Source organism: Callorhinus ursinus, unplaced genomic scaffold (assembly GCF_003265705.2).
Source record: "Callorhinus ursinus isolate GAN/ISIS: 27379988/994484 unplaced genomic scaffold, GSC_fseal_2.0 scaffold15, whole genome shotgun sequence".
In the NCBI taxonomy this organism is placed as follows: Eukaryota; Metazoa; Chordata; class Mammalia; order Carnivora; family Otariidae; genus Callorhinus; species Callorhinus ursinus.
Genome location: NW_027397077.1, coordinates 13382198 through 13404356, shown reverse-complemented (window position 1 = coordinate 13404356; position 22159 = coordinate 13382198). Strand labels below are relative to the sequence as shown.

Genomic DNA, 22159 nt, shown 5'->3' with positions numbered 1-22159 from the left:
AAATATATTGTTCCCCTTTTTCGTGTTGCATTCATGTTATTCTGGGCATATCATCATGCCTCTTTGTGCTCTTATCCCATGGGATGCAACATTTTCTCTGTCCCTCCCCCACACTTCTAGTTTTCCAGAGTCCGGGGCTTCCCATCAATATTTTGATTCTGAAATGCTTTTGCACACCTCTCAGAAACACACGGCTGGTGGCTACAGTCTTCTGGCTATGGGAACTCCGAGGCCCAAGAGCCAGACAAGTGCCCGAAGGCACAAACCTGCAAGGCACAGGGGCTGGAGGCCGACTCTGCTCTCCTGGGAAAGCTACTCACTCCTTCCCTTCTTCTGCTACCATCATTTTTCCCCGAGTTTGAACAAATGAGCCTCATTCTTTTGTTTTTTCTTTCTTCTCTAGTGTTTTTGTTCTCTGATAATTATCAATGGAAACATTTCCAAATCATCCCACAATCACCACCTAACCCATTAAGTATTTTCATTATTAACGCAGTTCAATTATAACTATGAGAAATGTAGCCTTAGTTTAGAAACACTCCTAATAGCTCATATCAGGCTTTTCAAGGATAATATGTAGGTTCTTTCTGTGAGTAGGTAAGAGTCGGTGTGTCTTCCCTAGTAATAACCTGCTGAAAGCAAATAGTAACTTCCGCTTCTTCTGATTTATCCATTTCTTGTATTCGGGCTCTAAGCAGCAGTGTCCTCTCCTTATATATCTGCCGCATTGCCTGTGCTGTATTTTATTCCTTCTTCCCTACCTTCTCCTCCTGTCCCAAGTCCTCTTGAGTGTTTTCATGCCTGCTAAGTTATCAGGACTTAGAATCGATTCCTATCCTCTAAACCGAGAATCATGCACCATATGAAATCACTTGTCTTGTTTCACAGTCATTAATTATATACCAATGGTATATAACAACATACAACAGTAACAACATTGAAATGTTCAAATATTATAATCATAATCTTAGATTTAGTACTAAAATAGTTGTTCTTTTAGCCCCAGGGGCTGTTTTCCCTTTACCAAATGAATGTATTTCTTTCTTTTCCAAGCCAAAAAGTCTCAGATTGTGAAGTCGAATGCCTACGTCTGTCCCCTCTACAAGACAAGTGAACGTAAAGGAACTCTTTCCACTACAGGACATTCCACTAACTTTGTTATTGCAATGCTGTTAAAGACAGACCAACCCACTCAACACTGGATCAAGCGTGGGGTTGCCTTGCTTTGTCAGTTGGATAACTAAATTGGACAAACTTAAGAAAACATCTGAAAGACATTAAAAAAAAATCTGTGTTGTCTTCACTTACTTCAAAATATATATATTATAAAACCAAGTATCTTTGTGTCATTCTTTTTTTTTTTTTAAGTAGGCTCTATGCCCAGTGTGGAGTCCAACACAACGCTTAAACTCACAACCCCGAGATCAAGACCTGAGCTGAGATACTCAGCCAGCTGAGCCACCCAGGCGCCCCATGGGTCTTTCTTTTAAATGGTCTTTTCACGGTCCTCCTCCCTGATGTACCACTCTTGCTTGACTGGAATATAGCCCTTCTAGAAAACATGAAGAGAAATGTTTCTTTGAAGCATACGAGAAACCTTTGAAACTTTTATTTACTTGACATGTAGGTGAAAAACAGATTTGGGGAGACTAACCGGATAAAACTTAATATCAGAAAACATGTTTTCACAAGTGTTAAGTCATTTCTTCAGCTTCAGTAATAGTTGACTTTCCACTCACCTACCAGAGGTGATTTTTTTTTTTTAAGATTTTATTTATTTGACAGAGACACAGCGAGAGCAGGAACACAAGCAGGGGGAGTGGGAGAGGGAGAAGCAGGCTTCCTGCTGAGCAGGGAGCCTGATGCAGGACTCGATCCCAGGAGTCTGGGATCATGACCTGAGCCGAAGGCAGCCACTTAACGACTGAGCCACCTAGGCACCCCAGAGGTGATTCTAAATAAGGAAAATACCAATTCCAGAACTAAACCCCTTACATCACACTTTTACAGCATTAGCTCCATGGCTCACAGTGTTGAGGGAAGTTAACTCACACAGTGAAGTTTGTGTACAAAGGCAGTGGATGGCTGGGGGCAGGTCTACACACCCGCGGCCATATATTGTGCTGCTTGGCATTGATTCTGTGTTTGATTGAAATGCCAAGTGTTTCTTTGTTATGTTTAATAGTTAATATTCTATTTAACATATATTCATAATAGTATAGATTAACAATTTTAAAACATTTCAACAAAACAAAACTATAGTCAAAATTTTATTACCTGTGTGGAATTAATTCCTTCCTTGGGATTCCCAGGACACTTGAGGCTGCAGCTCTGTAACCCAGAGAAAATGTAGGTGCAGCTACCCAGTGAATCAGGATGGTTGGGACAGTCCCTTTGATAAATCGGTCAGAGAAAAATGGCCTCTCAAGTGGAAAACTGATTCTGGTCTGCAGTGGCTATGTGCATGAGTCTTAAGAGAATGGATTCACTTCACACAGCCAATCCCCTGCAAAAGCATTTTATAGCAGGAATAAAAACTTTAGTCGTTTAAGTTTGATGAATACAGCAGTGAAGAAAAGAGATCATGTTTCCAAAGAGAGCTAAACCACATGTAAAAAAAAAAAAAAAAGGAGAATATGCCAGACCGTCTTATGATCAGGTATTTATAGTAAAGCTATTAATGGAATGGTTACTACAGGGGAGTGGAGATCCTAAATATAAATGAAAATTCTGATGTGCTAATCTTTGACAGTGAAAACTTCCATGCTGTCCTAAAGGATATAACAGAAGGTAAAAAGTCTTTGGTATGCAATCAAACCTATTCTATGCTAAAACAGAAATGTTCTTTTAAAACCATTGAGATATTGCCTAATAAAATACATTGTTTTTTACTACCATTATCACTGTTTATATGTTGTATTGTAAGAGTACATATAGTCCTATAATATGTTTGTTTTTAGTATTTACTGTTATTTTCAGCATAAAGATGTTCTTTTGGGTGCATGCTACAATGGCTGAGAACTCCTAAGCCATGTCTAAAATAAATCCTTATTTTCATAATTAAAATGGCACTGACCTAAGTTTTATATGAAAGGTTGTTTTTCCTGAATAGGCTTTAAAAAGTAGCTACTCATGGAAACTTCAAATTTAGGTTGAATTTGTGGCAGTTCAGAAAACTACTTTAAATTTATGGGGGAAAATTTTAATGAATATTTTTTCTAAATTTTGCATTGTCTTAATCCTATCAGTTTTGTAGTTCTCTGAATTTTGTTTGTAATTTTAAGTATTTATCTTGTTTTCACAACTGGAAAAATATTTTTAGTTCATTCTGACTTTAAATCTGTCAGCGTTCCACATGGATAGTTACACCAGTGATGAAGACACAGATGAGGACTTTGATACCCAGCTCATCATCCAGCAGAGCTTACAGGACACTCACCAGCTGAGGACTACACAGCAGGCATCTGCAGATGAGAGGTAATGGTATCCCATGGGCGATGCAGTGTGAGTATTCAGCAGTGGAGACGGGTCATTAGCACAGTTCTGGTGTTGTGATAAAAACAGGAGAGAGGGTCAAAATCCAAGGAGCTGTCATTTAAATATCTATGAGACTTGATGTCTCACCAGCCAGACAGGGAAATTTGGAAATAATTCAGATTATAATTAGGGAGTAAACGGTTGAAGGAGGTTAGCAGCAACTCTGGCTGAGAACTTGCAAGCTGGAAATGAGAAAAAATGCACAAGGATATGAAACACTAGAGAACCCTAATGTATCTTGTCTTTGGGGAGCCAAGGGGATGCATAAATCCAACCAATACACACAGAAAATTATCCTCAACCTCAGTGGGAAGATGGGGTAAGGTCTAGTCTTTATTCAAATCAAAAGGAGGAATTATGTAGACTTAAACCCAGAAGAGACTAACCCTTTCTGAAGGGTGTATATTCAGAGTTCTGTAATGGCAGCACTAGGAAAGGACCCCACATGTCCCTCCGTGCTGTGAAAAAGGATCGCGCTAGAGGAGGACCATCCACAGCCAGGCACAACTGCTCAGACACTCTCTGGCTGATGTGCAGCCTCCCCCCCAAGTAGTTACTATTGTTTTTGAGGGGTGATAAACCCTGTTTGCTTGGGATGGTGACCTCTCTTGGCCTGCTGGACGTAAAACTGGATAAATGTGTTTTAACTCCAAGAGATTTTATAATTAAATGTAGAGATGTTGAAGTACACTAAAACTGTTTTTTTTTTTTTTTAAGTAACAAACTCATGGACTGATTACTTTGTGCCACACTATTTTAAGCATTTCACAAATATTGACTCATTTAAACTTGATTCTCGTTACCTATGTGGTTAAGTCCTTTTATCTTGCTGACTTGGTCAGGCACTTGAAGGCATTAGGAAACGTTACTTAAGACAGATGGAATAATGAATGCCCCCACCCCCACCCCAGAAAGAGAGACACAGGAGAGCAGTTTTCCTGGAGTGCGTTTCGGGTGGAGATGAGGAGACAGGTAAGTGTTACCCAGGGTCCCAGGGCTAGTGAGAGGCAGGCAGTCTGGCTTCAAAGTCTGTGCTCTTTACCACACTATACCTACACGTTTGTGTTACATTTAGGAATAATCTTTAAAGTTTTGTGAAGAAATTGGCTTTCTTAGATTATCTGTTCTATTAACCTTGTGATGAAAAATTTTTAAGTTCATTCAATAATTAAGTCATGATTTTAGGTTGAAAGATAGAAGACTTTGATGATTGAAATGTTTCAGAAAAATTAAAATTAACTGTAGGTGTAAATGTCAGTCATTAGACTTGCAAGAGTTATATGGTACAGAGGAAGGCTTGCTGACTTGGTCAGGCACTTGAAGGCATTAGGAAACGTTACTTAAGACAGATGGAATCATGAATGCCCCCACCCCCACCACAGAAAGAGAGACACGGGACAGCAGTTTTCCTGGAGTGCGTTTCGGGTCACATTATACTGTGGAAGTATTTCCATGAAGCCTCAGTAACTGCCTCATATAAGAGTTCATCCTTGGCTAATGTCAATTGCCTTTACCCTTTGTGTTTTTATCAAATGCCTTCATTTTTCCCTCAGTTTGGGGCTTACGTATATATTTGTTTCCTATGCAGCTTCCACTCCTTTTTGAGCTCGGACTACAAGAAGATAATTGAAGCAATAGCGGCAGTTAAGTACTCTTCATATTCCATCCCCTCCAGCTCCTGGTACGGTGTGATGTTGACACCACGGCACTACCCTGCTGAGTTCGGGAAGCCCAGAAGCAGATTCTCCCAAATGCTCAACGCTGTGGGGCCCACCGCTAATTCTCCAGACCTGCGAGAAAGTACCACAGCACAGTTTAGCAGAGCGCTGCTGGGCTCCTGGGCAGACTGAGCGATGTGATAACCCGAGGGGGCAGCCACAGGCCCAGGGGGATAGGGAGCACAAGGGAAAGGTCTTACTGCTTCTCGTCCCATGCCATTCTAACACGTCTCTCATAAAGCATGGGGCTAGAACTCTGTCATCTCGTGCACTAAGCTCGATGGTGGAATTCAGAAGCATGGGCTGCCTCGTGTGTGTGTGTGTGTGTCCCAAATGTGAATCTGTTCCCATTTGACTTGTCAACAGGTAAGGAAGATGCATTGTCACACTTGACCAAGCACCATTCTGCTTTTGATGAAGCAGATGGGCTAGGCTGGCTTCCTCTGCATAAGGCTGCAGTGCAGTTAAATAAGAACATTTTGGAAATAACCCTGAAAGGTAAATTCCCTTTACAACTCTTCCTGATGCTTCTGAGAAATAAATGTAAAACTTATTTCTTTATCTTAACCTGTGTGGGCTAATGGATTTATTTCAGCTTCAAAACCCAGCATGTGGGAGCAAACCACGCACAATGGTGAAACGCCACTTTTTTTGGCTGTCAGCACTTGCCTCTTGGAAAATGCCCATTTTCTTCTTCTCAGTGGCTGCAATCCAAATGCCAAGAATAATGAAGGCAATTCGTCTCTTCTTACAGGTAAACTGATACCTTGTCTCTGGAAAACAGTCTGTGATTCTGAGTGTCCTCCATGCCCACATGTTTCAAAGGCAACTTTTTTTTTTTTTTAGTTTTTATTTCAATTCCGGTTAATATACAGTGCTATATTAGTTTCAGGTGAACAACATAGTGATTCAACACTTCCGTACATCACGTGGTGCTCATCAGGACAAGCGCACCCCTTCATCCCCATCCCCCGTTTCACCCATCCCCCCCCGCCCTCTGGTAACCATCCGTGTGTTCTCTACAGTTAAGCGTCTGTTTCTTTGTTTGCCTCTTTCTCTCTCCTTTCCCTGGCCCCTTTGCTCATTTGTTCTGTTTCTGAAATTCCATGTATGAGTGAAATCATATGGTACTTGTCTTTCCCTGACTTCGCTTAGCATAGTACTCTCTAGCTCCGTCCACGTTGTGGCAAATGGAAGGCAGCTTTTTGTGCATAGTTGCAGGGCTGTCTTTCTGGTTCCAACTGACCAGACATGGGTACCTGACCTTTCTATAGACTGGCCCATGGGGTGGCCTGGTGCAAACTCTCTGCCAGTGAGCTGATCACTTTGCACAGTGCCTTAGCCAGTGAATTCAGGTGTAAGAAATACAAGAGGTGAGCAGAGTAAGACGAGACAGCCGATGGCTGATTGAGTATGAATGGCTGATTTTACTCTCTCGAGTCTTCACTACAATTATAGTTAAGAAATTGTTTTAAAGAGGTAAGATACGAAAGAATGAGAAGAACAGGAGAGGAGGCAACAGCAACATAATTTTTTAAAACCTGGAGAGCAGGTGGATGAGTAGTCAGTGACAAGAAAGCCAAATCTTAACTTGCTCATGGGGAAAGCAACACAATTATATCAAAAGGCCCAAAAGTTATTGGTGATGGTTATCTCGTGGAGCCCATGTGAAGGACAGGCAGCTAATATAGGAGGAGTGCTAGATATTAAGGAACAAGTAGCCAGAGCTACAGATCTCTTCTCCCACCCCAGGACCCTGAGATCACAACCCGAGCTGACACCAAGAGTCAGTCGCTTAACTGACAGTGCCACCCAGGCACAGAATCTTGAAGGACTTAAAGATTATCATCCAAATGTGAATGATAACAGCATAAATGCAGAAAAGCCAGTTAGAAAATTTTAACAAAAATGAGGTTAAAAATAATTTCCTGGGGTGCCTGGGTGGCTCAGTCAGTTAAACATCCGACTCTTGATTTCAGCTCAGGTCATGATCTCGGGGTCGTGAGACTGACCCCAAGTTGGACTATGAGCTGAGCATGGAGCCTGCTTGGGATTCTCTCCCTCTCCCTCTGCCCTGGCATGCTCTCTCTCTCTAAAAAAATAAAAAATAATTCCCTAATTACTGCTGGTTTTGTTTTTCTTTGTTTAAAGCACTTAAAAGCACTTCTAGGACTGTAGTGGGTACTTAAGTTCCCATTTTCTTGAGGGAAGAACATAAAAATGATAAACAAAAATTTTATATGTTTATGTTTTTCAGCCACATGAGCAGGCAGGAGACAATAACTGTTCATGGCTTACAGAAAAGCCAATGGGCTATCGATGTAAAACACTATTAATATTATTGGATATTAACATTAATATTAATTAATTAATATTAATAGCCTCATTTTACAATCTGTTTCCTAAACACAAAATGCTGGCACATGGGAGTAGGTAGGAAGAGCTCCTTAAGAAGCCTGAGGGGCACTGGCTAATAAGCTACTGTGGCCATAATTTCCTGGTGAACATGATCTTTGTTTCACCTCTAATTTCCCAGCTGTTCTGCGCAACTCCTATGAGATGGCTTCCTTGCTGATCAGCTCTGGGGCAGACGTGAATCTGCGGTGTACCAACGGAAGGACAGCTCTCCACGAAGCAGCCAGACTGGGCAGGCAGGGCATAGCGAAGCTGATGTTGGTTTCTGGGGCACACCCTGACCCACAGAGCTCCTACGGATTCACTCCTCTGGCTCTTGCTGCCCAAAGTGGACACACTGAAATCATGGAAATGTTACTGCAGAAAGGCAAGATTTTCTATACGGTCAGCACACCCCCAAGGGGTAACATGATGCAAGTGTCCTCCTTTTCATGGAGAGCTTCAGAATAATAGAAGTTAAGATTTTATTTAAGCCTAATGTAAATATTTGATGAAAGCATGTCTTAATATTGGCTACTAAAAGGCCTAAAATAGAAACTGAATATTTCTCCTTCGATGTGAAGTAATTTCTGTAAGATTACTAGGATGCAGGCTTCTCTTTTATATAATGTTCCCCAACTATGCAGAGGATGGCTGGTTTTTGTTGTTTTGTTTTAATTTGTTATGTGTTGTGCTTTTCTAGATTCACAGAACAGAAGATCCCACATTACCCCCTATAGGTTGTCTCTGCTAAGCTAAGTCACGGGGCAGTCCAGTGTGTTATCAAATGTTTCCGTTGTTAGGAACTGCTTCCTGGTTACTTCTCTCTGGGTCCCAGTAGTCTCTCCGGTAATAACCACAGCTGAGAGAAGGGGAAGGCAACTTAGATTTATTGAGTACTTTCTAAGTACCATCCATTAAGCTACCTATGCTGCTTCATGTGATCTTCTAAAGCCCTATGAAGTAGGCACTGTCCTCATTTTACACTTAAGAAAGAGAGCTAGGGATGATACCAGTTGGAGGACTTCCTTTAAACACACCCTCCCCTGCTGCCAATTCGAGATCCTGATTTAACTGGCAGAGACCTTGGCTCAGAGAACTTTGGCATTTATTGTCTTTGAGGAGACCCTCCATTGATGAAGCAATGTAGGATCTAGAGCTTTTTGTCAAAGAAGCAAATCTTTACCAAGATTTAATAAAGTCCCAATATTAGATTTACCTTCTTTATTCTCCTTCCTGTCCAGAAGCCTTATTTCTTTCTTTAACAATATATGGTCCTGGTCTCCAATATTCTAGACTACAGGGTCTCCTGTTTTTAAGAACAAATTTCTGCTTTTTAAGACTTACCTTGAACTTTCCCATCATACAGGCGAGGCTGTTGTAGTTTTCAATTAGTGGCCATAAGACGTTTTAAGTAAGATGGTTTAAATAAGCAATATCTTTAAATAAGCAATGTCTAAAGTCATGTAAACACTGGATCCTTCATCTATACAAAAAAAAGCAACGAAAGAGGAGAGGCACCCGGTTTTAAATCCTTAACTCTTAAAAGAAACCAGCATCAGTTGACCTCAGTGAGGTATTTCCCTGAGGTAACTCCCTTATGAAGTAATTTGCACAAAGTGACACAGTGAGGAAATGGCAGAGCCAAGATTTGAACCCACATCTGTCTCATTCCAAGTCACTACTTCACCACCCTGCATTACTAGACTGGCAACAAGGCATCATAGAAACAGGCCCTGGGTCTGGCCCAACTTCATGTGAATCCTGACTACCTTGCTTACCAGCTGTGCATCTCTGGGGAAGTCACCTAACCTCCATGAACCTCGGTTTTTTCATCTTTAGAATGGAGATACTGGCATCTACTTGTTAGGGTTGATGGGAAGTTTGGAAATTATGCACATAAAGGAAACTGTACATAGTGACCACTCTTTCCATGGAAGCTTATTAGACCTTTCTTCATGCGTTCTAGGAATGGGGTTCTTGGGCAGCCACTATATTCTGATGACTGTGGAGTTTCCACTAATTTAAAGCCACTACCTCTGTTTTATATGTGCTGTGAATGTGCCCAGGATGCTACTTTTGCCCTTTGTCCTTTCAAAGGCTACTCTTTCTTCAAAACCCATTTTACTGAGAGGCCTTCCGCAACTGACCCAAAACACCTTTCTCCTTCCTTCACCACCCAGTTTCCCTCAAAATCCGGAACTGAGGACATTTTACCTCTATTTGTACTCTTACTATCCACACCATCACATGGCACTCAGTGTCCTATGGGCGCTACAATGTGTCCTGTTAACTCTAAGTCCCCAAGTTCAACTACAAACAACTACAGTGTGTCTTGCTATGAACAGCCCGCTAAGAACATGTTTAAACAGAATAAATGCCATTTTCCACCGTGACATCAACAGATGGCCGGGTGCTACTGTCCAACAGGATTGTTGGTACCATCCTATATATAAGTATGGGGTAAGTGGGCTTTTATAGGTGGGTCTGGAAATAAAATCACCTTTTATAAAATTATTTCTCCTGTAATCTCCAAGTTCCAAACAAATAACTTATAAAATTCCTCTGAAAGCCAACTTACTCATAAGTTAGAAACTGTTTGCACCATTTCTTCCTTCCCCAACTACATTATAAACTGGCTGAGAGCAGGAGGTACATTTTTTATTTCTTCGATTTGCAGTGCTTTGCTAAAGTGGCTTCCTAATAATTGCTTCTGGGTAGTGCTGATATATTAAGAATGCATAAGCAATACAGTGGAAAAGACTTTTTTTGCATAACAAGACTTTTTCTCCTTTTAGGAGCTAATGCTCTTGGTCAGGCCTCAGACTCTTCTTCCATCTTACTTGAAGCTGCTAGTGGAGGAAATCCAGACTCTGTGGCTCTTCTACTAGAGCATGGAGCTGATGCCAACATCCCCAAGAATTCAGGCCACCTGCCCATTCATGTGGCAGCTGACAGAGGCCACTTGTTGTAAGTTCACTGACATTAGTGCTGATAGAAATAGTAAGAGCTAAGGGGGTTTTCGGGGCAGCTTCTGGGAACTTTGTATTACTTCATCTCTGATCCTACAATTCCAACATCCCTTCTAGAGACAGGAAACTCTCAACCAGCTAGAAAGTGGTGAAGGCAGGCATCCTCTGTAGCCACGACCAAGACATAAAACTACTTTATTATCAGGTCCTTGGGCAATATGGGGAACCCCAGGTCTCACTGATTAGGCTAATTCCGAGTTTTGTATCTAGACAGTAGTTTCATTTAACTTTACTAAGTATCTGGCTTTTGGATACAGGGATTATGTACTTTTTGGTTGGGGGTCCTAATGCCACCTGATACTAATACCATCTGGTACTAGTATAAAACCATTGTAAACAGGTTAATGCTGTGTCTTAACAAAAACAATGTTTTAAATGCATTTTGAAATTCTTTCTCAGAGCCCTAAAGATTTTGGTTCCAGTGACAGATCTTGCTGCCATTAAGCGGAGTGGCATCAGTCCCGTCCACTGTGCAGCAGCAGGGGCACACCCCGAATGCCTGGAACTCCTCATCCAGGCGGGATTTGATGTAAATTTCATGCTAGATCAGAGAATTCGCAAACACTATGATGACCACAGGAAGTCAGCTTTGTATTTTGCTGTATCAAATGGTGACCTCTCTTCAGTTAAGCTGCTTCTGAGTGCTGGAGCTCTGCCTAACCAGGACCCAGTTAACTGCCTCCAGATAGCCCTACGGATGGGCAACTATGAGCTGATAAGTCTGCTGCTACGTCATGGGGCCAACGTCAATTATTTCTGCAGAGTCAACCCTTTACATTTCCCATCAGCACTGCAATACACACTGAAAGATGAAGTCATGCTCAGGATGCTATTGAATTATGGGTATGACATAGAGCGATGCTTTGATTGTCCTCATGGAGACAAAGTTCATCCTTGCTATACTTTTGAAGGCTGGACATCTACAGTTATCAAAGATACTATGGTATGTGCACAGTATTGTATCAACTTATATAGTCATTATTGGTGGCCCTGAACTACAGCAATAGATAAGGCCCCATCCATTCTCTCCAGAAGCTCAAGTTGAAGAGATTTTAATATGATAAATACATGTAAAATAGACATGATAAAGAGATGTAAAAAGTACAGAAACTGTTCAGAGGGAAAGTGATTTAACTTTACCTGGGGAACTTCACAAATGAAGTAGCATCTGAGTAAGGTTTTAAAAATGAATGCGGTCTTATAAACTAATCACACTTTTTCTTTGAAGGGGTGAGTAACCTAGCTAAAACGTTTCTGGGGTACTGATATCCATACCCCCTTGGTTCTTGGCTATCTCTTTTAGCTCTAAAATTTGATTAAATAGGTCTCTTTGGTCACCTTTTTTTTTTAAAGATTTATTTATTTGAGAGAAAGACAGCACGAGAAGGGGGAGGGGCAGAGGGAGAAGCAGACTCCCCATTGAGCAGGGAGCCTGACACAGAGCTCAATCCCAGGACCCTGAGATCATGACCTGAGTTGAAGGCAGATGCTCAACCGACTGAGCCACCTAGGTGCCCCTCTTTGGTCACCTTTTTGATGAAAAAGGAATCACAATAAATAGTTGACCACCTCTTATTTTTTTATTTAAATTCAATTAACATATAATGAATTATTAGTTTCAGAGGCAGAGGTCAGTGATTCATCAGTCTTATATAATACCCAGTGCTCATTACATCAAGTGCCCTCCTTAATGCCCATCACCCAGTTACTCCATCCGCCCACCCCCTAGCAACCCTGTTTGTTTCCTATGATTAAGAGTCTCTTATGGTTTGTCTCCCTCTCTGATTTTGTCTTGTTTTATTTTTTTCTCTCTTCCCCTATGATCCTCTGTTTTGTTTCTTAAATTCCACATGAGATTATACGATAGTTGTCTTTCTCTGATTGACTTATTTCACTTAGCTTAATACCCATCCACATTGTTTACAAATGGCAAGATTTCAAATTTTTGATGGCTGAGTAGTATCCCATTGTGTGTGTGTGTGTGTGTGTGTGTGTGTGTGTGTGTATCACATCTTCTTTATCCATTCATCTGTCAATGGACATTTGGGCTCTTTCCGTAGTTTGGCTATTGTGGACATTGCTGCTGTAAACACTGGGGTACATGTGCCCCTTTGAATCACTATGTTTGTATCCTTTGGATAAGTACCCAGTAGTGCAATTGCGGGGTCGTAGGGTAGCTCTATTTTCAACTTTTTGAGGAACCTCCATACTGTTTTCCAGAGTGGTTGCACCAGCTTGCATTCCCACCAACAGTGTAGGAGGGTTCCCCTTTCTCCGCATCCTTGCCAACATCTGTCGTTTCCTGACTTGTTAATTTCAGCCATTCTGACTGGTGAGGTGGTATCTCATTGAGGTTTTGATTTGGATTTCCCTGATGTCGAGTGACACTGAGCACTTTTTTATGTGTCTGTAAGCCATTTGGACGTCTTCTTTGCAGAAATGTCTGTTCATGTCTTCTGCCCATTTCTTGACTGGATTATTTGTTCTTTGGGTGTTGAGTTTGGTAAGTTCTTTATAGATTTTGGATACTAGCCCTTTATCTGATATGTCATTTGAAAATATCTTCTCCCATTCTGTTGCCTTTTGGTTTTCTCAACTGTTTCCTTTGCTGTGCCAAAGCTTTTTATCTTGATGAAGTCCCGATAGTTCATTTTTGCCTTTGTTTCCCTTGACTTTGGTGATATTTCTAGGAAGAAGTTGCTGTAGCCAAGGTCACAGAAGTTGCTGCCTGTGTTCTCCTCTAGGATTTTGATGGATTCCTGTCTCACATTTAGGTCTTTCGTCCATTTTAAGTTTATTTTTGTGTATGGTGTAAAAAAATGATCCAGTTTCATTCTTCTGGATGTGGCTGTCCAATTTTCCCAGCCCCATTTGTTGAAGAGACTGTCTTTTTTCCATTGGATATTCTTTCCTGCTTTGTCAAAGATTAGTTGACCAGATTGTTGAGGGTCTATTTCTGGGCTCTCTATTCTGTTCCATTGATCTATGTGTCTGTTTTTGTGTCAGGACCATGCTGTCTTGATGATAATAGCTTTGTAATAGAGCTTGAAGTCTGGAATTGTGATGCCACAAGCTTTGGTTTTCTTTTTCAACATTCCTTTGGCTATGTGGAGTCTTTTCTTGTTCCATACAAATTTTAGGATTATTTGTTCAGCTCTGTGAAAAAAGTTGATGGTATTTTGATAGAGATTGCACTGAATGTATAGATTGCTCTAGGTAGCATAGACATTTTTTAAATTTTTTATTGTTATGTTAATCACCATACATTACATCATTAGTTTTTGATGTAGTGTTCCATGATTCAGTGTTTGTTAGGTAGCATAGATATTTTAACAATATTTGTTCTTCTAATCCATGAGCATGGAGCATTTTTCAATTTCTTTCATAAGTATTCTATAGTTTTCTGAGTACAGATCCTTTGCCTCTTTGGTTAGATTTATTCCTAGGTATCTTATGATTTTGGTATAATTATAATGGGATTGACTCCTTAATTTCTCTTTCTTCTGTCTCACTGTTAGTATATAGGATACAACTGATTTCTGTATGAGTTCTAGCAATTTTAGGGTGGAGTCTTTTGAGTCTTCCACATAGAGTATCATATCATCTGCAAAGAGTAAGAGTTTGACTTCTTCTTTGCTGATTTGGATGCCTTTCATTTCTTTTTGTTGTCTGATTGCCGAGGCTAGGACTTCTAATACTATGTTGAACAGCAGTGGTGAGAGTGGACATCCCTGCCATGTTCCTGACCTTAGGGGGAAAGCTCTCAGTTTTTCCCCATTGAGAATGATATTCTCTGTGGGCTTTTTGTAGATGGCTTTTATGATACAGAGGTATGTTCCCTCTATCTCTACACTGTGAAGAGTTTTTTGTTTTTTGTTTTTGTTTTTTTGTCAGAGAGAGTGTGTGCACAAGCAGTGGACGCAGCAGGCAGAGGGAGAAGCAGGCCTCCTGCTGAGGAGGGAGCCCAATGTGGGACTGGATCCCAGGACCCTGGGATCATGACCTGAGCCGAAGGCAGATGCTTAACTGACTGAGCCACCCAGATGTCCCTACACTGTGAAGAATTTTAATCAAGAAAGGATGCTGTACTTTGTCAAATGCTTTTTCTGCATCTATTGAGAGGATCATGGGGTTCTTGTCCTTTCTTTTATTAATGTAGTGTATCACATTGATTTGCAGATGTTGAACCAACCTTGCAGCCCAGGAATAAATCCCAGTTGGTCGTGGTGAATAATCCTTTTAATGTACTGTTGGATCCTATTGGCTAGTATTTTGGTGAGAATTTTTGTATCCATGTTCATCAGGGATATTGGTCTGTAATTCTCCTTTGTGGTGGGGTCTTTGCCTGGTTTTGGGATCAAGGGAATGCTGGCCTCATAAAAAGAGTTTGGTTGTTTTCCTTCCATTTCTATTTTTTTCAATCAGTTTCAGAAGAATAGGTATTAATTCTTCTTTAAATGTTTGGTAGAATTCCCCTGGGAAGCCATCCAGCCCTGGGATCTTGTTTGTTGGGAGATTTTTGATTACTGCTTCAATTTCCTTGCTTGTTATGAGTCTGTTCATGTTTTCTATTTCTTTCTGTTTCCATTTTGGGAGCTTATACATCTCTAGGAATGCATCCATCTTCCAGATTGCCTAATTTGTTGGCATAAAGTTGCTCATAATAAGTTCTTATAATGTATTTCTTCAGTGTTGGATGTGATCTCTCCTCTTTCATTTATGATTACATTTATTTGGGTCTTTTTTCTTTTTGATAACTCTGTCCAGGGGTTTATCAATCTTACTAATTCTTTCAAGGAACCAGCTCCTAGTTTTTTTCATCTGTTCTACTGTTCTTTTGGTTTCTATTGCATTGATTTCTGCTCTAATCTTTATGAATTCTATTCTCCTGCTGGGTGTAGGCTTTATTTGCTGTTCTTTCTCCAGCTCCTTTAGGCGTAAGATTAGGTTGTGTATTTGAGACCTTTCTTGTTCCTTGAGAAAGGCTTGTATTGCTATATACTTCTCTCTTAGGACCACCTTTGCTGCATCCCAAAGGTTTTGAACAGTTGGCTTTTGTTTTCATTTGTTTCCATGAATTTTTAAAATTCTTAATTTCCTGGTTGACCCATGCATTCTCTAGTAGGATGCTCTTTAGCCTCCATGTATTTGAGTTCTTTTTTTTTTTTTTTAAGATTTTTATTTATTTGCCAGAGAGAGAGAGAGAGAGAGAGAGAGAGCATGCATGTGTGCACACACACACAAGCAGGGGGAGTGGCAGGCAGAGGTAGAAGCAGGCTCCCCGCTGAATGAGAGCTCTGGAATCATGACCTGAGCCAAAGGTAGACGCTTAACTGGAGCCACCCAGGCTTCCCTGTATTTGAGTTCTTTCCAAATTTCCTCTTGTGATTGAGTTCCGGTTCCAAAGCACTGTGGTCCAAAAATATGCAAGGAATGATCCTAATCTTTTGGTACTGTTTGAGACTGGGTTTGTGACCCAGTATGTGATCTATTCTGGAGAATGTTCCATGTGCACTCAAGAAGGACGTGTATTCTGTTGCTTTAGGATGGAATGCTCTGAATGTATCTGTGAAGTCCGTCTGGTCCAGTGTGTCATTCAGAGCTCTTGTTTCCTTGTTCATCTTCTGCTTAGATGATCTGTCCATTGCAGTGAGGGGGGTGTTAAAGTCCCGATATTATTGTATTATTATCAATGTGTTTCTTTAATTTTGTTATTAATTGGTTTATATAATGGCTGCTCCCATGTTAGGGGCATAAATATTTACAATTGTTAGATCTTGTTTGATAGACCCTTTAATTATGATATAGTGTCCTTCCTCATCTCTTATTACAGTCTTTGGTTTAAAATCTAATTTGTCTGATATACGGATTGCTACCCCAGCCTTCTTTTGAAGTCCATTAGCATGATCAGTGGTTTTCCACCCCCTCACTTTCAATCTGGAGGTGTCTTTGGGTCTAAAATGAGTCTCTTGCAGACAGCATATTGATGGGTCTTGCTTTTTTATCCAATCTGATACCCTGTGTCTTTTGATTGGGGCATTTAGCCCATTTACATTCAGAGTCACATTGAAAGATATGAATTTAGTGCTATTGTACTACCCATAAAGTCTCTTGTTTCTGTATATTGTCTGTGTTCCTTTCTGGTCTGTGTTACTTTGGGGCTCTCTTTTCACTTAAAGAATCCCCTTTAATATTCTTTGCAGGGTTGGTTTAATGATCACAAATTCTTTTAGTTTCTGTTTGTCCTGGAAGCTTTTTATCTCTCCTTATATTTTGAATGACATCTAGCTCAATAAAGTAATTTTGGCTGCATATTTTTCTCATTTAGCACCCTGAATATATAATGCCAGTCCTTTCTGGCCTGCCAGGTTTGTGGATAGGTCCACTGCCAGGCTAATGTTTGTACCCTTGTAGGTTATGGGCCTCTTGTCCAGAGCTGCTTTCAGGATTTTCTCTTTGTCTCTGAGATTTGCAAGTTTCACTATTATATGTCGGGGTGTTGACCTATTTTTATTGATTTTGAGGGGGGTTCTCTGTGCCTCCTGGACTTGAATGCCTGTTTCCTTCCCCAGATTAGGAAAGTTCTCTGCTATACTTTGTTCCAATATACCTTCTGCACCTCTTTCTCTCTTTCCTCTTCTTCTGGGATCCCAATTATTGTAATATTGTTTCACTTTATGCTATCACTTATCTCCCCTAGAATTCTCCCCTCATGATCCAGTAGTTTTTTATCTTTTTCTCACCTTCTTTATTCTCCATCATTTTGTATTCTATATCACTAATTCTCTCTTCTGCCTCATTTATCCTAGCAGTTAGAGCCTCCATTTTTTATTGCATCTCATTAATAGCCTTTTTGATGATGTCTTGATTAGATTTTAGTTCTCTTATTTCTCCAGAAAGGAATTCTGTAGTATCTCCTAAGCTTTTTTTTTCAAGCCCAGCTAGTATTCTTTATACTATTCTCAACTCTATTTTCAATAGAGTTCTTACTTCTGTCCATGCTGATTAGGACCCTGGCAGTTGGTCCTGCCTCTTGTTCTTTTTTTTTTTTTTTTAAGATTTTGTTTATTCATTGGAGACACAGAGATACAGAGAGAGAGAGCATGAGCAGGGAGAGAGGCAGTGGGAGAAAGAGAAGCAGGCTCCCTGCTGAGCCAGGAGCCCGATGTGGGGCTCGATCCCAGCACCCTGGGATCATGACCTGGGCCAAAGGCATCTTGTTCTTTTTTTTTTTTTTTTTGAGGTGAGTTTTTCCGTCTTGTCATTCTTGCAGAAAGTGGTCAGTTTTCTATTTGTAGAATTACAGTTATTCTTCTCTTAGATCTCTGGTTGAGTTCACAGGTGTTCAGAATGATTTGATAGCTATCTAGCTGAATTCCTGGGACCAGATGAAACTAAGGTCTCCTAACTCCTCCACCATCTTGGACTTGACCACCTCCTTCTTCTTGAGACATTTTCCTCCTGGCTTTCATCACACCAGTCTATTTTCCCCCAACTGGTCACTTCTATTTCCCCCAACTAGAGCACACTCCTGCCTTTTCAAAAAGCTGCCACTTTTCAGGTTTCAAGTGTTACCTCCTCAAAGAGGCCCTTCCTTTCCCATCTACCTTATCTAAGGTAGTTGTCATCCCTAATCTTATTATGCTGCCCATTTCTTTTATAGCACTTACCACTTTCTGAAATTATCTTTTTAACATTTTCTGATTGTGTCTCCTCCACAAATACATCAGTGTAAACTCCTGCTCACCACTTTCCTCAGCTTAGAGATCTGTGCTTAGCACATAGTAGATGCACTAGAAATACCTGAGTTCATATTAAAATCAAAACAAAAATAAAACAGTGAAATGGAGAAAGCACTTTGAATCAATTCTAAAAAGTGAAAGGCAACATATGGTTTTAATATTGTATATTATTTTTAGGTTATAATTAATGTAGGAGATGGCATTTAGGTACATATCATCTTGAATTATTTCCTGACTTTTTATTTAGTACTATTTGACTTCTTACATGGGCACCTTGCTAGGAGTGTGTAAATTACCTACAGACAGAAACTATCTTATCCTTCAGGCATGAATGATAGAAAACCCAAAATGAAAGTGGCTTTAGTAAGATGGCTCCTTCTCCACTCATATAAGTAAAGGCCAGAGATAAACAGCCTTCTAACTGGACAGCTCCACGATCACAAGAGAAACTTACAGCCACACTCCAGCCCGCCAGGAGGCAGGCAGGAAGCAGCAGCTCACACCTTGCTCTTCTTTAAGTGCATTCTGGGGGTTGCTCACACTTCCACTCTCATCTCACTGCTAGAACTTAGTTAGGTGGCCCACGTCTAGGTGCAAGGAAGCTGGAAAGGTGATCTTTATTCCAGATAGCCATGTGGCCAACCAAAGGGGATGACAGGTATTAGGTAACTATCTCTTTCACACCCTGGTTACATCTTACATAGTTCTGAAGATACAGTAGTAAATATTTTTCCAAATGTTAGAGCTAAGAAATAATTTCCTTGGGGCGCCTGGGTGACTCAGTCAGTTAAGCAGGCAACTCTTGATTTCGGCTCAGGTCATGATCTCAGGGTCCTGGGATCGAGCCCCACATCAGGCTCTGTGCTCAGTGGAGATTCTGCTTAAGGATTCTCTCTCCCTCTGCCCCCCTGCCAAATAAGTGAATCTTTAAAAAAAAAATAATTCCCTGTTCAATGCCTTAGTTTATAAATGAGGGACTTGAGACCTTGGTTCCTGACTGTGAGTTGAGTGCTAGAAACCCCATAGATTCTTAAGTTTCTCATTTACTTTCATAGTTCCAATTTTCTTCCTCAGTTCTGTGAAGTAATAACATTGTCATGGCTGCAACATCTCTCTGGGAAGGTTGTTCGAGTGATGCTTGATTACGTCGATCAAGTTCGAATCTGTTCAAAGTTGAAAGCTGTGCTCCAAAAACAGGGGCTCTGGTCAGAAATCCATTTGATCTTGAGTGAGTATCCTTTCTTGTAGAAGATTCTTACCAAAAATACTACTAGGTATTTACATTCTTATTTGCTTTGTAAAACATTCTTTTCTGGTTAAAAGCTTTCCTTAAACCAAGGAAAATACTATTCCTATCTAGAAACAGTTACTATTTTTTTTTTAAAGATTTTATTTATTTTTCAGAGAGAGAGAGACAGAAGCAGGCAGAGGGAGAAGCAGGCTCCTTGCTGAGCAAGGAGCCCGATGTGGGACTCGATCCCAGGACCCTGGGATCATGACCTGAGTCGAAGGCAGACGCTTAACGACTGAGCCACCCAAGCGTCCCAAACAGTTACTATTTATCACTTAATTTGTACTTATCACCATTTCCCAGTAGATAAACTGTTAGGTACTCACATATTATATGGTAGGTAATACCTTTCTCCTAATCGTATGGAACACTGCAGATACAGGAATTAGAAGCTATGAAATGGCAATGAAAACAGGGACGAGAAAAAGTAAAATCGAAGCCTGCAGAGAATATCAAATGGCCCTTCAAACCACATTCTTTCACAGTAGTAGCACATCAGTAAAGAATTTCTTTTATCTAGTTTCTCCACAGGGTGGTGATCTTTAGTTCTAAGCCTGACCCTGAGGGACAGGGCAAGGCGAGGGGATGGTTAATTCACATAGATTTAAGGACTTCAGACCTACAACTGACGCTACTCTTTGGACTCCTAGCCTGGCCTGGTTCTGAAATCACGTCGACACGAAGGATTGCAAGGAGAAGGGAAGGCTGTTCCCTGTTACCTTTTCCATTTAGACACCGCAGATGCAAATTTGGGTGGCTTAAGTTTAACACACATTTGCTGACTAAACCCCAGCATCACTAACAAATGAAGCAGTTCTTTTTCCTTCAGATAATGTGTGTTTCTCTCATTTTAGCAAACCCTCGACCCCTCAGACATCTGTGCCGCCTGAAGATCCGGCAGTGTATGGGGCGCTTACGTCTGCGCTGCCCGGTCTTCATGTCCTTCCTTCCATTACCAAACCGTCTCAAAGCCTATGTCCTTTACAAAGAATATGACCTTTATGGACAAGGAATTTTCACAGGAACCTGGTAGTCAAACCGTTCTGGATGAAAAGGTATAATTCTGTAAGCTGTATTTCTTAAAGTTTGACTTGTTACATATGATTCAGTATTTCTCACTTTTCCTACCAACTAAAATCTCAATGCAGTCTACATTCTTTCTTAATACTGATATTACTATTCTATTCTTTCTTAATATGCTTAATATTGCTTCTCAAAAGTGTCTGACTCTTGATCCCAGCTCAGGTCTTGATCTCAGGATCATGAATTCAAGTCCCAGCATTGGACTTGATATTGCTTTTCAAAAGCATTCTGAAAGGCAGTTTAAAAAAAAAAAATAACACCCCCCCAAATAAATTAAAAAACTAAACCCAAGCCTTAAAATTTCAATTAGCAGAAATACATCAGTTCTCACTCTGTATTGATTTTACATTAAATGTATAAACTACACTTCTACATGTCAAAACAAGAGATGCCACCTCTAATAATTCAAGATAACTAATTCTTTTTATAGATAAGTACATACATAAAATGTCTTAGTAATTACATTGAATAAAATACCCCAGTACTTGACCTGCAAGTTAGCTGTTCCTGTGCATAAGTCCCAAGGCCAGCTAAGTGTCTGTTTACTTGTAGAGCCCTGCACTGAAGTGGGGTTTCGGTTGACAGAAATAGAACTTTCAGTTGCAATGTCATCATTAATGGGAGACTTGCGGTCCTTCTTTCCACAAAACCTTGGCTAAGGGTTACCATTTATTGGCTAATGTTATCACTGGAAAAGAAATTAAAAGTGTTTTCAAGTGGCTTATGATTCCATACTGAACCTAGTGCAGTCCTAAACACCCAAGAGGGGCTCACTGATAGAAGCAGTCATATTTATTTATTTTAATGCCTTATAGTTAACATACAGTCTTATATTAGTTTCAGGTGTAAAATACAGTGATTCAACAATTCTATACATCACTCAGTGCTCATCACAAGTGCACTCCTTAATCCCCATCACCTATATAACCCATCGCCCAACCCACCTCCCCTCTGGTATCCAGCAGTTTGTTCTCTATAGTCAAGATTCTATTTCTTGGTTTGTCTCTTTTTTTCCTTTGCTTATTTGTTAAGTTCCACATATGGGTAAAATCACATGGTATTTTTCTTTCTCTTATTTCGCTTAGCATTATACTCTCTAGATCCACCCATGTTGTTGCAAATGGCAAGATTTTTCTTTTTTATGGCTGAATATTCCTTTGTGTATGTATACCACTTCTTTATCCATTCATCTATTGATGGACACTTGAGCTGCTTCCATAATTTGGCTACTATAATAATGCTGCAATAAACAGGGGTGAATATAGCACTTTCAATTAGGGTTTTGTATTTTTGGGGTAAATACCCAGTAGTGTGATTATTGGATTATATGGTAGTTCTATTTTTAACTTTTTGAGGAACCTC

At 40.3% G+C, this 22159-nt stretch overlaps 2 protein-coding genes across 2 annotated transcripts in view; both read left to right on the top strand.

The window, feature by feature from the left end:
• The window catches only part of DNAH12 (dynein axonemal heavy chain 12), a 233005-nt gene extending 231679 nt beyond the window's left edge, over nt 1-1326 (top strand). Inside the window, exon 74 of the mRNA XM_025885603.2 lies at nt 1054-1326. Coding sequence (XP_025741388.2) covers nt 1054-1244 — 191 coding nt within the window. The 3' untranslated portion in view covers nt 1245-1326. The remainder of the gene's footprint in view (nt 1-1053) is intronic.
• Nucleotides 1327-2717: 1391 nt separating this feature from the next.
• ASB14 (ankyrin repeat and SOCS box containing 14) lies at nt 2718-20826 on the top strand. The gene is made up of 11 exons (XM_073901763.1): nt 2718-2790; nt 3348-3477; nt 5126-5180; nt 5443-5448; nt 5627-5753; nt 5851-6009; nt 7792-8037; nt 10448-10619; nt 11081-11624; nt 19498-19651; nt 20569-20826. The coding sequence occupies exons 2-11, from the start codon at nt 3356-3358 to the stop codon at nt 20745-20747; spliced, it is 1764 nt and encodes a 587-aa protein (XP_073757864.1). The 5' UTR covers nt 2718-2790; nt 3348-3355; the 3' UTR covers nt 20748-20826.
• The last annotated feature ends 1333 nt before the right edge of the window (nt 20827-22159 follow it).

What these genes read in the sequence shown, in the direction of transcription:
- ASB14 (XM_073901763.1), top strand. Translation starts at nt 3,356, where the DNA reads ATGGATAGTTACACCAGTGATGAAGACACAGATGAGGACTTTGATACC. An exon ending in TTTGGAAATAACCCTGAAAG is followed by an intron (nt 5,754 to 5,850) that starts GTAAATTCCCTT and finishes GATTTATTTCAG; the next exon opens with CTTCAAAACCCAGCATGTGG. An exon ending in GGAAATGTTACTGCAGAAAG is followed by an intron (nt 8,038 to 10,447) that starts GCAAGATTTTCT and finishes TTCTCCTTTTAG; the next exon opens with GAGCTAATGCTCTTGGTCAG.